The sequence below is a fragment of the Gymnodraco acuticeps genome, unplaced genomic scaffold (genome assembly GCF_902827175.1).
Source record: "Gymnodraco acuticeps unplaced genomic scaffold, fGymAcu1.1, whole genome shotgun sequence".
Taxonomy (NCBI): Eukaryota; Metazoa; Chordata; class Actinopteri; order Perciformes; family Bathydraconidae; genus Gymnodraco; species Gymnodraco acuticeps.
Window position 1 is genome coordinate 486,134 of NW_022989803.1, and position 17,406 is coordinate 503,539.

At 41.7% G+C, this 17,406-nt stretch overlaps 1 protein-coding gene across 2 annotated transcripts in view; it reads right to left on the minus strand.

Annotated features, from left to right (window-relative positions):
• Positions 1 to 899: 899 nt before the first annotated feature.
• macrod2 (mono-ADP ribosylhydrolase 2) overlaps positions 900 to 17,406 on the minus strand; it is a 435,942-nt gene continuing 419,435 nt past the window's right edge. Inside the window, exons 14-17 of one of the 2 annotated variants that reach the window (XM_034227004.1) lie at positions 16,937 to 17,002; positions 4,407 to 4,445; positions 3,828 to 3,899; positions 900 to 2,153 (exon numbers count right to left, since the gene is read on the minus strand). In XM_034227004.1, coding sequence (XP_034082895.1) covers positions 2,131 to 2,153; positions 3,828 to 3,899; positions 4,407 to 4,445; positions 16,937 to 17,002 — 200 coding nt within the window. In that variant the 3' untranslated portion in view covers positions 900 to 2,130. Of the gene's footprint in view, positions 2,154 to 3,827; positions 3,900 to 4,406; positions 4,446 to 16,936; positions 17,006 to 17,406 lie in introns of both variants that reach the window. The other variant, XM_034227002.1, reaches the window with a different exon arrangement.

The window sequence follows — 17,406 nt, forward strand, 5'->3', positions numbered from 1 at the left end:
TTTATTTTCTTCGCTTCTCTTTTCGGGCAATGTGTCTAAATAAGAAGGGCAAACTCTTTTTGATGACTGTCCACATATGTTTGCTAAAGGAACACGCAAGTACCTGTGTCCGTGCTGGAGGTCAGTGGTTGCCAGGATACCAGGCTGTAAGCCCAGTGTGTGTAGCATCAATATTTGCATCCCATGAAGACACAAACATTTCTATGTTGGTGTAAAAAGGTATTTGGTGGTTTTCCAGCTTTTATAAACCTGAGGCTTTTACTCAGGTTTGTTTCCAGCTTCTGATTGATATGATTTTGCTTGTTGGATAATGAGAGTATCCAAACTAGTGCCTGTTGCTTTTTACACTGCAGCAAGTGGTGCCAATATTCGCACTTTTTAAAGTATATATTGGATAATATGTCTAATTATTAAAACATATACAATAGTGATGCAACCTAAGACCGTCCAGCCAATGACATGTGAGTTTAGAGATTCAGAGGATAAATAAACATTTACCTAATATTTGAAAAGTTGCTAAGCTAACATTATTTTCAAGATTAGAGAGGTGATTGATAAATTGTTCTGCTCTGGAGAGTCTTTGATAAACTCCTTGTGAGGTCTCTGGCCATTAGTGAGCATCCCAGAGGGAGCAGGCAGGGTGGGGGGGGGGTGCTCTGGGGTGAGAGACATCTCTTCTCATTTGTTACAGAAGAGAGCCTGAGGGCCAGAGAGGCAGCAGGCTTCAGATCACAGGACAGACTAATTGTTTGTCTGCCCAGAGACACACGAGTGATCACTCCTTCACACACAGTGGTTCCATGTAACATGTAAGAACAAAGGGAACATTAATTCTACCCGCTATGAGTACAAAATCAATAAAATCTTATATGAAACAAGACACATGACAAGGAACATTAAAAGCTGAGACATGGCTTCCACCTTTACATTTTATTAGTTGTTTCAGTTATAGTTTAGCAAAGCAAACATCGAAAGTATGAAGGCATCATTTCGTAGAACTTCAATGAATCGGATCTTTAGTATGGCTCCACTGAAAGAATATTCATGAATCATACCAACATTAAAAAGAAACCAAAAGCATGTTTTAAAATCAACTGAGGGAAACACAAGAGACCTTTAACAGGCATTAGCCATCGCATGACGTACTTAAAATTACAAATCATCTGCAAGCAATACACAACCAAGAATCCATACTCTGACCACCTCCTTCGGTCTGTGATTGTGATTTCAATAGTTTGATATGAAATAAGGCAGATTCCTTCAATACAATTATAGACAATCTGATAAGTAGACAAGCAAAAGCGAAGAGGACTGTAATTCCTGTTAATGTGGGATGAAGTTCAAAGCAATTTGTTCTGGCATGCACTGGAAACTGCAAAGAAAAAGAGGGAAAAGAACCAATTGATTTGTTAACAGACACTCAATTCCTGGTTAGTGTACGTTGGCCTTGATGAAGTTTCTTGGTTATACGAGTCAAGCTGCAGTAACAGCGGCGGCGCAGATCAGATCGATCAGTGATGTTTACAGATAACGGCCGGGGAATGACTGCCGCCTTACAGACTGTGGTCAGAATCAAGGGTCTGATTTGACTAAACAATGGGGCTGCAGAAGTGTGTGAGGAGACATGGCAGGTGTCAGCGTGTTGTCAGGTATTCCACTGCTGAATGTCATCATGACTGTTTGGCATTGTGAGAACAAAAGGACGGTAGATGTTAAGCATCACCCAGCCTGGATATAAGGAGCTGTGTGGTGGGGGGGGTCCTCTGACAGACTCACCATGCTCCCACAGAGGGGGGGGGGGATCACAGAAAGAGACTTGAACCTGCTTTATCTCTAAATGATACATGACTCTGACACACAGTGAGATATGGCTCATCTTATCGGGTTGATATGTTCAAGTCCTATGGTAAGGTTTTTGTACATACATACATATAGTACACACATACTTCAGGGATGAGTAGTTTCTTAAGAGGGAGGGAAGAAGCTAAATAAAGTTGGGGATGTGAGCATCTTGTGAGTGACTGGTTGTCCGGGGCCATGCTGACATGAGCCTCCTGACGCCGGGGGGGGGGGGCCTTCGCACAGTTTTGCTGGCTGTCAGATGAGGTCGATTGTCCTTCCTTCGGCTGCTTATTCTTTCTTCTCAACAGTGTCTGGAAGGAGAACAAGTCTGAATTTAGATTTTGCACGGCTGGATTTCTGGTTCTTACATTAAATACACAATACTTTTTCTTTAATATTACTCTTTGCAATATTATCGTATTACCATTTCTTATACTTGGGAAGTGATTGAGGACTTTAATGAACAATCTTTGCTAGAAGTGATGATTGCACACCACAGAATGAACTGGAATTAGAGCGGCAATAACCCAAAATCAACAATCATGCAAATATGGAAATAGTTGATTAATTTGAAGTAATTTTCCAAGCAAAACTGGCAAAATATTCCATGTTTCGAGTTTCTTAGTTGTGAGATTTTATAGATTTATCATTTTGGCTAAGAAGAAATGGCAATGAATGACTTTGCTTCTCAAAGCCTTACTAGAAACAATGGTAAAATGTCAAGATGTATACGTTGGCTTTATAGCCCATGGTATCCTTTCAATCAAAAAGGATATTTCATAGTGATGATCTGTCTATGTATGGGACAAATGCAATTGTGTCCTTTTTTGCGCGAGTGGGGCCTAAGGTAGTGGAAAGAAAATGTTTATTTCGGAAAGTTAAGGGGGATTGCCGAAAGCATCCTGCTTTTCTTCACTTTTTGAAGCAATAATTATCTCCAGCAAATGTCCCTTAACTACAGTGATTGGTTATAGGACACTTTCATCGACCCCAAAATGGGTACCAAACTACCAGTTAGTAAATAACAGTACACAGAATGTTGTAGCATGTATCTATAAAAGGCCATAAAGGGCAACGTTTTGTCAAAATTGTATCTGTGATAATCTTGATACCGTGTGTGACAGACAGATGGATACACAGACTTTTGGTCACCGAGGCTAATCCTGTTCTAATGTGAGTCTTTTTAAGATAAAAACAACCCTGCATCTCTGTTCAGAAAACAGGACGTCTGTAGTGTTTGGATGCTACACCACGGCTCATTTTAACTGCACATTATGGGCCACCCAGCTCTCTATATGGCAGAACACCCTGATCCACACGCTTGTTCAACAACAAGCTTTTTTTTAATCTGGCGCTCTGTCTGGCATTGTTTAAGCTCTCTCCTTTCCCCACCACCCCACCCGCTCTGCCAAGTTATTTCATATGCTGCTTGTCCGTCCTATTTATTCAACCCTGACAATCTGTTCACAACAGTTGCTTAATGATTTTTTTTTCTACCTGGGAACTACAGCGCCAAAGTCTGAATCCCATTCTTTGGCTGAACAACTCTATAGAGCCACACACAGAACAAATACAAATGACACGCTGTCTTATTGCCCTATATCTCAGCGGAGACCTGAGAATAACAACAGTGTGGTATCCTTATCAAATATGATTTATTGGCATGATTATTGCCCCTACAGCCTGTGTAGGCTGCATGTTAAAATAATATGCATTGCACACTTGATTTATTAAATGTCTGATAGTATAGTTTGCAGGCCATTTATCACACTCAATCTCCAAAGACGTGCTGACACGTTTATACCAAAATATCCTACAATATGGCCCCTACAGAGGGAGAGGAGACGAGGAGGGTGGAACTGGGTAGCACTCAGCTGCTCAGCGCTTAGGGCCCTCTGGATAAAGGGATTTCTAAATCAGCAGCTGTGGCCGCTCACAACAAGTCGTTCCTAAATAGATTGTGTGCGAGATAAGAGCGCCATTACCTTTGGACTGAATGCTGTCAGTAAGAATGGAATCAGGTTCTTCTGAGCTCTCCACAGGATCTTTCATCTCCTCTAGGGAAGAGTAGAGAACAGAAAGAGAGAGGGAGAAATGTGAGGAGAGGCTTTGATAATCAAGCTGCTGGCCTCTTCTTGTGCAGAAAGCCTCAATTGACCAATCAACAAACTCTCTGCCCATCAAGGCGAGTGGGATTATAGTTATAATGTAACTAGCAACAACTTTTTCAGACAGACTTTTTTGGAGCATCTATACATATAACAGTGGCGAACCGTCAGGCGGCGGGGGGTGTGTGTGTGTCTACAGAAGGTCCAGTTGTGATAGACACGGTTCGCCACTGACATATAATCAGAACGCTAACAAGCACTGTGATATATTTATGAATGCAGGCAGCTATGTTGACAGAAATATCCAGCCGAGTGTAGCAGAGGCAGGAAAGCAAGAAATGGAGGAAGGGATGTGTGAGCAGACGGCAGGGAGGTTTCTGTTCAGTGGCAGGATTTCAGCGATTTGTCACAGCACAGACTGGAGGGTTCATGAGGAGAAACGTGACCTGTACTCACCTCCATTGCTGGTTTCAGTGCTGTTCGTCTCAGATTCATCTGCAATGTGGAGCACACAGATACAGACATGTAACTCATCTCCAATGTCCACTCATGCATGCAGATGTTGTTGATACAAATCTTAGGTATTAGTCAAAGTAATCACCTGTGCAAGATTATTCTGCTTCATATATATATTTATATATTTTAATCAAATTACTTTCTGCTCGAGAAAAAGTAGATAATCCCAAAAACATTGAGAATTTCTATTTTATGAGCAACTTCATCCTCATGGCCTTGCATTGAAATGTGTCGTGATGTTTAACAGTCTCTCGTCCCTGGAAATGTAGCGCCTTCCTAAAGAGTTATTCTTCACAAAAGAAGAAAACAAATGCGAGGAGGGAGAAAGACGCATGCAAAATTAATTACAGACTGCCATCCCTGTAAGGCAGCCTGAGACTCCCCCTCACACACATCCTCCCCCACCCATCCTCCCCGTTACATCTCAAGTCGCACGACTCCTTCTTCCTCGTCACTCCCTGGGCAAACCGTGCCGCTTCCCCTCTTTGCAACAACAATCATCCAAACAAAGCACGCCATAAAAATAACTGCTCTCCCCAGGCGGACCGGAGATGATGTAAACAAATACAACTGCTTAAGCGTGATAGAGGAACGTAGAGAATCCAAAGTTTTATCAATGTTCGGTATGTTTATTAACCACTCTGCGGTCAAGCTAATTCAATTCCTTGTAGAAACGCTGGTTTCTTGATTGTAATTGCAGGTTTGGGTTCATGTGTACCATGGAAGAGGTTATTGTTTGTTTGTTTTTCAACATATATTGTATTTTATTTTAAAACAGAAGGCTCACAGTCAGCCATAAGAAGACATCAAATATTAGATACACTCAATTAACCCCCCCAATCCCCTACACACACATGACAATAGCACACAGATATAACAGATGAAAGAGGACATTTGACTTTTAAATGATGTCTGTATTGTTGGAGATATTCATTTACAGGCTGTGTCCATGTGTAATAGAGGTGTAACAACAGTGTTACATGCGTGTAATAATGCTGTTACATGCGTGTAATATGGATGTAACAGTGTAACATGGTTCTAACATGGGTATATTATAGGTGTAATACGGGTGCGATACAGGTGTAATAATGGTGTAACATGGGTGTAATATGGATGTATTAACAGGGCAACATGAGTCTAAACATCGGTATATTATGGGTGCAATACAGGTGTAATAATGGTGTAATCAGGCTTTAATAGGGGTGTCATATGGGTTTCTAATAACAGTGTTATATGGGTTTAATGTAGAAGAGATAATTAATTAATTTTGCATAATATTTATATGTGAAGTAACACAGTAGTTCATTATGGCTGTCAGAAAGATATGATTTGAAGACCAAGACAACAATAGTAAGGACCAAAAATAAATGGTGATAGGTGACTGTAATCTTTTATGTGGCACTATGCAACATTTGCTTCCACTCTAAAGAGTATTGGCTAACAGGGTGCATTTACATTGTGTTGAGTTGTAGACAGCTTGGGCATACCACCTTTGCCTTGCTGGAAATGTGCTGCCAGCCACGGGTAACGTACACTACACTGCTCCTTCAACAGAGAAGTGATTTCATCTGTTGCAACACTTTGGCAGGAAATGTCTCCTCTCTGAGACCTACTGGGATTTAGGGACTGCTAAAAAGCATGAAGGATCTAGCTACACAAATGTCACTCTGTATTCATTTATTTTTTAAACGTTTGATCTGAGGCAGAACTGTTCACACAGGAATTAACATCTTAATTAACAAAGAAGGGGACCTGAAAGTGGGGTCCATACTGTAGGTCAGTGAAATAATCTTCCATTATTCAGTAAACTGTGCTCTATCATTAACAATTGCATGTCTACAGCTCCAGCCCTACTGTTTAGGGCTGAGGGTTCCTGGCCCAAAGAGTTAAGGAACTACTGGTATAGTGTGCTATATCATTTCTTTTAATGACTATATTGTTTTTTAAATGTATACCAGGACATTCTTTATGACTTTTTATGACTTATTAAACTACTTTTTTTCTTTTTAGTTTCTTATGAAATACTATAAAATACTATAGTAAGGATATTTTTATGCCCTACTACATAGAAAAAGGTTTTATGTTTTATCTTATTGAAAAACGGTTTTATAGGACTTTTTATGACATTTAGATCTTTTATTAAACTAGAGGGGTTGACATGTAAGATGTACATGTGATGGCCGCTCTACCAGCTGAGCTAGCCTGTTTTTCTGTTTTCATTTTTTTTTTACTATATAGGATGACATTTTGTTATGACATGTATACTATGTCTTTTTTTATCTTGAAACTTATGTACCGTACTTTTTATGACAACTTTCTGTATCACCCCCTGCTTTTGAAGTCATGTCATTGTGTTCCCAGGTGTCAGCAATTACTTTGAGTACAATGTTATCACAGATGACAGACATGGCCAAGCTCAGGAGAACAGGAAGCATGTTGTCCCAACCCTGAGATATCCTTTAATCTTTTCCTGCTTCATTATACATTAATGAACAAAGCAGATTTACCACCAGATTCAGATCATCACGGTAATGGAATACATTTACAGGAACACATACGATGTAGCACATGTGCTTGTGATCCAGGCGTATGGCATCAAGAGGGATGTGCTAAAATATGCATAGGCATAAAATGATATGCCATGAATTATCACTTTTCCACATGTTGTGGATATTAAAGCTGTTAGGGATGTGCCTGATGTTGTGACAGGAACAGACCCTCCATCATGTCTGCCTTTAGCATGTATATGCCGCAGCTCACTGAAGCACTGGCCTCATTCCAGATGCTGCTTTCTTCCCGTCTCTCAGGTGATATAACAACAAAGTCTGGGTGCTACGGTAACATCCTCTTCCTCTAATATCCAGCACTGATCAAGACGAAGCCAAAAAGCTCAGAATTTCAATTGATTGCTGCCCCAGCCTCCCCTGGCTGCCTGAGGCTTGAAGGAACAGCAGAGCGGGGATGTCTGCTCTCTAATTTCACTCCTGTGTGCTGTCAGTGGAGGGGCTATCATTTAGGGAGGATGTGAGTGTGCTGTGGTAAACACATAAACAAGATGGGGGAGAGAGAAAAACGGGCCTCTGTCAAGATTTCTGGTGAAGGAGAGGGTCGGTCCACAGAGGGCTGATAAGGAAAACAGAAAAACAGTCGACTGAATTGACTCCCTCAGCAGGAAACTAGACAGCTTACATCAGTGGTCCTTAAAGCCGGGACCCTGAGGGTGCCTCCCACCCTCCATTTTGGTATGTAAATGACCAGTTTGCATGCAAACTGTATTTGTATACTGCATGGGTGATGTGGATGTCTAGAGAAAGAGGGCATACAATAATCAAACTCTATTGTTTCTCCAGGATAACACTGAAACATGCATGACCTTGCTCCATGAAGATCAACCTCAAAAGGGTATCTGATCTGCATTTCACACACATTATAATCTGTTTATTTTTCCTCTCTGAAACATCGTGACGTGAAGTTTCCATGACATATTAGTGAAAAGTGACCCCTCAGGAGATCAAATATATTGAAAACATCTGCCAAACTTTTACACTCCTTAACTTTAAAAAAATTCTTCAACTTAATTTATTTTCTTGTCACTTCAGCCTTTCAGAGGTTCAGTGATAATATCCCGCAGAGAAAAACGCTCAGTAGCTCAAGAGGGAGGATGTGTGTGTGTGTGCTCACATCTGCACAGATGAGAGGAAGGAAGAGAGTTAGGCATAAGTCAGCCTCGTATGCAGACAAGCAGAAAATTACATCCCCCTACCTTCCATTCATTTATTAGACAAGAGGTGGTTGTCGTTTTGTTGGTCAGCATTAGTAAACTGCCCCACAGCATTCCACCATGATGGAAAATGAGTTTGAGCTGGACAGCAGTGGCAAGTTAAGATATTAAAGCATGACATTATTAAATGAAATGGACTTTTTATTTGATGTAGCTTTAATATGATACACCTTTTTCAGTGTTTTGCATCATCCTCGAAGAGCATTTGTCCCCCTCAGCAGCAGTTCTGCTTTCACACTACTTTTAATGTTCTTGTCATTGTGGCTCAGTCAGCCGACAGGGAAGCTGTCCCTGTGGGTCTCCCACATGGCATCATGGGAAGCCGTCTCTGCTTAATGTTGCAGACAGGAGCCTGGGGCGGAACAGGAGGATCCTTTTGTCTCTCAGCCACAGGACACTCACTGTCTTTTAATTCAAATCCTCTCTTCTTGAGCGGGAGAAGAATAGAAATCGATGGAGGTGTAGAAGTGTCCCTACAGAGTCAGTTCCCCAGGAGAATTTCTTCCGTGCATTTGATCCCCGGAGCATGGCGCGGTTGGCCGGTCTGCTGTTTCTGAACAGGTCCTGCAGCTTTGATCCCCTCCCACAGGTGTCCAGCTGCTGCCACAGAACAACGGACACGACCCGTCGCTATCTCAGCGTGGGAGCTTCTGAAACCCATTCAAACCGTATTTCATTTCCCAGCTTCTCTCTCCGTTTCTTTGTTCTAAGTGGCCTCTCGAGTATGCACAAATAAAATTGAAAAAACACTTCTGACAAAATGTCTTTAACTGATAGCAAGTATTTCTATTTTGCTTGAGTGAATCACATTTCTAGTAAAGGTCTTTTTGTTTCTGTGGCTTTTATGGAACAGGCGGAGGGCTGCTGCTCGCTCAATAGCATTTTATCTTGAGAGAATAACACAGCAAAATGTCAAGGTCAATTTCAGTATCTATTGAGCAGAATTCATTTCAGCATGTCGACCGGGTGGTCTTTGAGGGACCTGTGCCTTGTCTGCATTGAGCCATGTATATTAAACAAGTATCAAAGAGCCCCTCGTTGAACTTTGCATGGACTAATAGCTTTGAGGCTAATATGTCTACTGCAAAGATAATGAAAGACATCTCCCCGCTCGAGCAAAACAAGAGCGGGTGGAACTCAACAAGTGCCCAACCAAAAGAACTAAGGAGCTGGTAAATGTGGAAAGCAGCCCATTTTCATATGTTAATGTTAAGTCTGTAGAGAAAGCTTAGCGATGAGTTGCCGTTCTCACAACAGGAAAAAAGAGGATATTGTAAGGAGGCGGGGTCAGCGTTTGATAGCGGGAGTTTTCTTTGCTATGAGATCCGAGCCAATTAAAGTGCACCGGGCTGTGACCTGCAGGCTAAGGAGACGAAAACAAGTCTGCTCAATAAACACTCTGACCGCCCCTCTCCGCTGCTTTTCTCCTGAAAAGCCAAGAGTCCTTATTAATATTCCGCCTTTCTTCTCGCTAAGAAAAGGCCAAGGGGTTGTGGACACTATAAGTAGCATTGTGCTCCCCTGCGGGTTTAGGTAACCTTGCAGTGGTGGATGTTGAGGGGCGGCACCAACTTGGGTCAGGGTCCCCTAAACAGGCTGAAAGGGCCCACGCTCATTACACAGGCCTGGGCCATGCTTGACAAGATGAGAAAACAGAGTACTCCGAATGAGTGAAAAGAGAACAGGACACCATCTGCTCCAAGGTTAAGCTACAGCTCAGAGAAAGAGAAGATGATTAGAGGGCAGGAGAGATGGCAAGAATAAGAGGGGGGGGGCACGGTTCACAATATGTGTTGCCAAAAAAAGCGATTGGAAAAGGACCCCTGGCCACTCATTGAAGCGACACGTTGAAAGAACCACGAAAGCCAGTAAAGAATGTCTCCACTGGCAATGTCTCTCACTCTTGATCTCTCTTTTTATTTGTTCTATTCCCCACTCTGTCCAAGTTAGGGAAAAATAGTCACGAGATAAGTAAGAGCGAGAGCACCGAGACACCCTGAGATGAAAGGAGTAAGTGAATAACTGATTAAGAGAAGAAGGAGAAGAAGTGAGAGGGAGACAAAACAAAAATAGACATGGCAGGGAAAAAAATAATGCAAAAGAGGCCTCCCCCTGTGTGACCTACATACCTGCTAAACCTGCTGTCAGTGGTGGCCTGCTCCTCTCTCATCACTCGCTGAATTACTTTACATAATCTTTAGACTCTCCTGCAGGAAGCTGCCCACCTCTGTCTTCAGTTCTTATTGTGGTTTACGATATCAAGGCGCAGACAGATCGTTTTCAGGGGATGTGCTAACCTGACACAAAGGTGATCTGGCTAAACCCCGCGACACAATGAAAAGTGACACGCGTCACCCGCGGGCAGAGCAGCATCAGGCGCCGTGACGTTTGTGCCGCTGAGGAAACAGATCGGGCCAGCTGACTGATCTGCAGTAATGAAGTGATGCCTCTTCTGGGCAGCTCAAGGTTTTCTGCCGGAGATCATGGATCTGTCTGGTCAATATAATCAAAGCGTGAGTCTAGACTGCAGCGAGAACCAGGAAGCCCTGGCAGAGCAGCTGTCTGTCACTGAAAGGTCAGCAAGAGAACAGCTAAACCTCAGCAGGGGAACCAAGAGTCAGCACAAAGTGAGGGACTGACAGAGAGGTATATAATAAATACTGAAATACTAACTTAATGAACTGAATATACCACAGCACCAAGGTACTACTAAATAATTCATTTTAAATGATTTAAGTAGTTTCTATGATGAGTTATTTTAATGAATTTCCTCCTTATCAAAGCTTAACAAAAGCCATATGACATAACATACTGAACTGTATAATGTCATTAAGTCTTCAACTAACAGCTATATTTGTAATTCATTAATTTTTCTTAAAAAGGTGTTATTGTGGTTCAGTAAAGGTTTTTTAAAGAAAATACATTCACAAAAATACTGTATAAATAACAAATATACCTCAGTCTAGAGATGTCTATAATGTCATGTAGTATCTTGTCTTATCTAGTATCTTCATCTCTCTTCTGTGAAGATAAATTAGAGAAAGGTGTCAATGTCTGAAAATACTAGTGAATAAAATACTAGTGATATTTGCATTTCAGTGCGTTAAAGACTTCAAATCCCTGCTGTTATGTTTGAGTTTCACAGACGATTGTCGGCATCTCCTTTGGGTTTACTTTGGGTCTAACTGAAGTAGCTCTACCATCAAATCTCCCCGGCTGCCTGCAGGAGACAGGCAACAGTTTCAGAGATCACTGATCACTTCGTGCCTTTATGTGTGTGTTTTTAAAGGATGTGTATGTGATGGAGACTAAAATGTGTTCTAGACTTTTCAATCTGTGCTGGCTGACAAATTCTCACTCTGCTCCGAGTTGATTCATTTGCCATCTTTGTGAACCCAACAGAGGTTAGGGGACAGGAGAGCTGATCAAAAGAGGAGCTTCAAAGGAGGACAGAAAAACAGTGTCCCTTGTAGCTTGTTAGATGAGGCCCCTCTCTCTTTGAGGTAGGCTTGTGGGCCAGAGGTGAGCAACATAATGAACATAGTGCACGTTGTTTGTCTCTGCGCTATCGCCAGCTAAATGACCAGAGTCCAGTTCTCATCAATAAGCAATGTGATGGAGGGTACTGTCATGCTGTAGAATGGTGATAAAAACTCTTTTTCATATTGAAATCTCCAGGAAACGGTCAAAACTAAAAGTCGAATGTAGTTATAACAAGAGAAGCAAAGTCAAATAGAATTCAAGGCTGCATTAATACGGATAAAATAAATAATTTCATCACACACAATGCCTCTGCAGGGCTTCCATTGGTGTAGCTGTGTCCCTTCACAGTCGGTGCAAAATGCTTTAAAACACAAGCATAGCCTAAAGTCTTCAGCCAGTGGCAGCTTGCTCCCTGAGGAGCCACTCACTTTTACAGTATACAGTGTAATGCCAAAAGTTAATTATGTTCCGACAACTCTTTGCCACAGGAAAGGCTGCATTGCTCTCCAGAATTAGATTTACATCACTAGTATCCCATTGTTCACAAAAGGCAATGACAAAAGGGCACAAAACAACCAATTAGGCAAAGCTTGAAATCCTTTTGCTGAGACGAAGGGACGTAAATGCAAAGTGCATTTCAGCAACACAGAGAGGAATAAACCAATGAGTCCTGGGATAAATTATTCACGCTGCTAAAAAGCAGGAAAATATATTTTTACTTGCAGAGGATTATTAAGAAAATCCACTTTTTGTAAGCTTTTGTATGTTTGTATGCTCTAACATAAAAGAGAGCACAAAGGGTCGCCGTGCTGCGATGGTTGTGTTGCACCTTGATATTGCCAATGGCAAGTCTGCTGGATTACAGGAGAGACATTTGTGTCGGCTTGTTGTTCTGTTACACAAGCCCTACCACTGAGGGAGTAAAATACAAAGAAATCAATAACATCTCAAAAAAGAGAATAAAACCAATTCTCATAACAGTTATTAGAAGGGGATTTGTTGCAGTCTCATTTTTCAAGGGGTTCTGTCGAGGGTACATGATGTGCAGCAGGGTTTTTTGGGCACCATATGGCACTTGTGGATACAGCTGGGCTTTCTGCACAGAGCCACACATATAGTGAGCTGCGAGCGGTTGTGGCAGAGTCCCAGCGTTAAAAAAAAAACAACTCACCCATCTATACTTAAAACCTCCTGGCAAGCGTTAGGAGAAAGAAAGTCATGACACTAAAGTAACAAACAACAAGTGAAAACTTTGATAATGAGTGTGAACTGGAATTGCTGTGATGTTTTTTTTGTAACAACACAACAGGTCTAAGGAGAGAAAAATAAATATCGAGGGAGGGATGAGCGGAGGGAATGTGAGCTCCGGTGCCTCTGGGCTCGTGTAATGGTGCCTTGTCTCTGCTGTGTTCAGACTTAGATTGTTGTGATGGCCTGCTGAGTCTGTCTGTCTCTGTCTCCCCCGCAGGATCCCCCCTGCCAGCTGGCCTTAGTGTGCCATTAGAGTCTGTGCCCTACTCTACCACTAGTCTGAACCCAGCTTTTCTTTGGAAGGGACCTCATCCTTAAAGTATTCTCTGTAGTGTCCTCCCAAAGTCAAGCCTCTAGCAGAAGCCACCTTTATCAAAGAATGAAAAATACATTCAGGCTCCCATGATTGCAAGGCTGTCTGTGCTTTATATTCAGGCTGTGCCGATAATAGGCACATACTAACGCGACTGGCAGTGTAATAGGAGATACTATCACAGAACAGCGCCGCACACCTTATTCAGGTTTGTGTTGGCGCATTGCATGCAAATGCTTTACAGGGGGAACTTGCTCAAAGTTTGATTGTAAAAATAGGATGAGCTTCTGTTCGCTCGGTGTCTTTGAATCTGCGCAGCCATTACATCTTACCTTTGGAAGCTAAGACGATAGCTATCGACTCCAGTAGGAGAATCACACATGCATGAAAGAAAAACAATTTCTGTTCATACCTCAGATTTGTTATTACCTAGCTTTAGGCAAAGTCTCATTTTAATTGATGTATGTTCCATGGGCTTACTGAAGCGGGTGCCCACTCTCACAAGTCACTAAGGCTCGCTGGATAGATATTTCAAACACAATAACAATATAGCCTCAGTTACCATTTAAAAGCGTGTTATGAATATTCATAAATAAAGGCTGCTTGGCTTCTGATTCAATTTGGGGAGCCTTTATAAAATCCCAGATATCAGACTGAGAATCGTATTGCCTGTGCAGGGAGAAATCTAATACATATGAGCCATATTGTGGAGATACAGAATCTCTCCTCAGCCTACCCCCTTAGATATCTCTACTGCACACACATGGAGCTGAAATCCTCACAATATAATATGTGTTATGTACTGTGTGGCTCTTGGTGGCTTAGAAAATGCCATTACATTAAAGTCATTGTTAGAGCTTAGAAAAAACAAGACTAAGTGCTCAAACATAACTTCACGAATAGACCTGCAACGTAAACAACAGATGCTACAGTTTGGTAATATGAACTGTTAAGACATCAGCAAATAACCTGTGCCATATCCTACATCTTTACCCAGTGAAAGAAAAATGGGGTAGACTGACTGGTTTTTACCGAGTCATAATGAGGACGAGAGTGAGAATGGATAAAACAAAAAGCTTTGTAATATTTAGTGCGGCTGAGCTGGGACTGAGACACCGAGCTGTGATAAACACTTCCCTATGTGCAATATAGAGCTTTGTGCCAACAGCAGGCTGTCAGCAGACATTTCCGATAACTGTGAGCACCTGGAAATAAATGTACAGAGACAAAGAAAGGTATTTGAGAATGCTGTATATATATGTCTGCCTTGTACATGTTCTCAAATCAGTTATATATGTGAACATTTGCTTTAGAGGCTGAATGACGAACGCTAGAATGAGCCCAACAAAGGACTAGCTGGTAAATGTGAGATCAAATGCATAAAAAGCCAAATGTTTAGTACAGCTGATTTGATTTAGATACATTATTGTTGAGATGAATCAATGTTCAAATAACCTAAAAACAAATGAGAAAGCATCTCTTTAGAGGCAGATAATTGCTTGTCCTTTAAGAGCATTAGATTTATTTTTCTTTGAGCCACTGATTGCATTTGGACACGAGGAACATAACAGCTAACAGAACATGTTTTTTGTGCTTGCAAATAACTCATTGATTGTCATTTTAAGACAATGTCAAAAACACAAAAAATAAGATAAAAGGGTGAGACTTGGTGAAAAAGACCACACGCACACACATAATTACAGGTGTGCCTGTGGGTGCCTGTGTGTGTGTGGTAATCTTCCTTAAAATTGTTCAATTCAATACTCCTCCTTGTATCATGTATTATTCCTTTCAATGAAGCAGATTTAAACTCCATGGCCACGAGCAGGCAGCCTGATTACAGTTATTAATTTTAATAAAGGGTATTGGCCTGGGAATCGTTGGTCCTGGCCTGTGAATAGCAGGTTACGCGTGGCTAAGCCGGGCTGGCCCGCATTAGATTCAATATGTCCAAGGCCCTCTATACAAAATGCAATCTGCCTGCAATCATGAATGACACCACTGTTTACTGCTCGACAGTGCCACCACACAGTACCCAACCCCAGGTAACCTCGGACAGTGACAGGCACTGGTGGGCCGGGCAGACACAATCAACAGGCGGGGTGAAGTCTTCCAGTGATGGAGAGCCTGCAGTGTTTGTGGGACAAACTGCGATGGCTTTTCAGAGAGCATGGAGAAGGCCATCACAGATAGATCTATCCGTGATGTTCGCTCACCCAAATTAATTGGATGTCAGTCAAAGAGAAAGTGAAATGAAGGTGGGGGAGTGACTCAACCCCTTTGTGTGAGTGAAGTGGTGGGAGAGGGGCGGGTAGTTCTCCCAAATCTAACCCCTTAAACTCTCCAGAGAATAGCCTTAATCAGTGACAATGTGGGCTGGAGAAAAGATGTGGATAAATAAAGACAGATTATCCCCTTTGGCAAGAGACCAAAAAGGACGGGCTACACACATAGAGAAGTTTGATCCAAACTAAATGGCCTCCCTATCATGGGACTCAATTGGAGTTTCTGAATGAAAATAAAAGCTATATATATCTCTAATCATACTATCTGATATATTACTCATTGTCAACAAAACCAAAACCAACAATGTGCAAGTAAGTCTCTCAAAACGTTCTGACTACTTGTCTGTGCCACTGAGCCTAGAACCATGTTCTTACTGAAAATGGAAATATTTAAAAACAGGTGATAAATATATAGGGTATTTTTTATAATAAAAAGGCAACTTAATATATTGAACAGCTGGGCATCTTAGTCTTAGCACAGATGTAATGAGTATAACAACAGCAGGTTGGTGAATGTGGAATGTTCATGAAGGAACAGGTCACCCGGGTCATCGGTCAGACATAAAAACTCATCAGGGGTGAAAAAGGTAAAGGGTATTCCACGCATTGTATCCCTCTCAAAGGCACCCATGTATCCATGAGAAGCAGTGCTGCCCCTGGCCAAATTGGGGCCTTTGACAATCCTCCTGCTGGAGCCTGAATAACATTTTGCAACTTACTTGAACTATTTACATTACAGAAATAAAAAACAGTACAAAAATATTTCACTCTACGAACACTGCCCAAAAGGCAACAAGCCACAATAAGCTTTAAAGTTTGTTTCAATGAGTTGCACCTCAGTTATTTGCCAATGTATGATGTGTCTATGACTTCTCCAATTGTTTTGTTGCATCTAAAGTTAGTTGCTATCCTCAGCACATTTTCTGAGCCGCACGCTACTTGTAACAGGTAAAGGTTTCCTGAAGCACCACACTTGCGGATCTTTCTAGAGCATATACATATCCATATTAAGAGCTCTTGTCTTTTCCGTCTCGCGAGTATTCAATTTTTTCATCTGTGGTGATTGATTGTTCCCAGCAGCTCCATCATGGCTTCCAGAGATGTGTTACACCACCTGAGGCCCCCTGCAATGCCTAGTACTTTCCATACAAAGTGATTTTACATGGGTGAAGTAGATCTTAGACAGGCTGAGATTGATTCTTACGGAAAACTTTTTCTGATAAACAGCAGACAGCAAAAACAACACTGGCCCTAATAATTCAATACATAAGAATACAAATATGCCAGAGTGGACAAGATATTGACATTGGTAGAAAGTCGGACTGTCAATCAGATCAAATCATAGCAAATCCCTTACCTTCCATCTCCACAGTGGGCTTTGCTGTGTCGTCATCTTCTGCCTTTGCAGCAGGCTGCTCTTCCTCTGCTGGAAAAAGGAGGCACAGCTCTGATGTTTGTTACGCTTTCACACAACGTCAGTGTTGTTGCAGACAGGTGATCACACACAAGTGTCCGCAAACATGATGCAATGTCTTCAAAGTGATCAGCTTTGGTTATGTGTGTATGTACTAGTATTATGATGTTCCATTTCAGTAATAGAATATTGTATGTCCAATCGCTAATGCTGCAGTCAAATCCTCCTCATTCTGTGCTGAGAGCTCAATCTGCATTGATTTAAACACTGACAGCTACATAACAACATATTGTTTATCTGTAGTGTTCCATCTCCCAGCCCTGTAATTTCAGACTGCTGGAAAACCAACAAATGTAAACATCTATGTTTCCATGCTGTCATTATGTCAGCCATCAGGGTTTCATGCTTTGAAC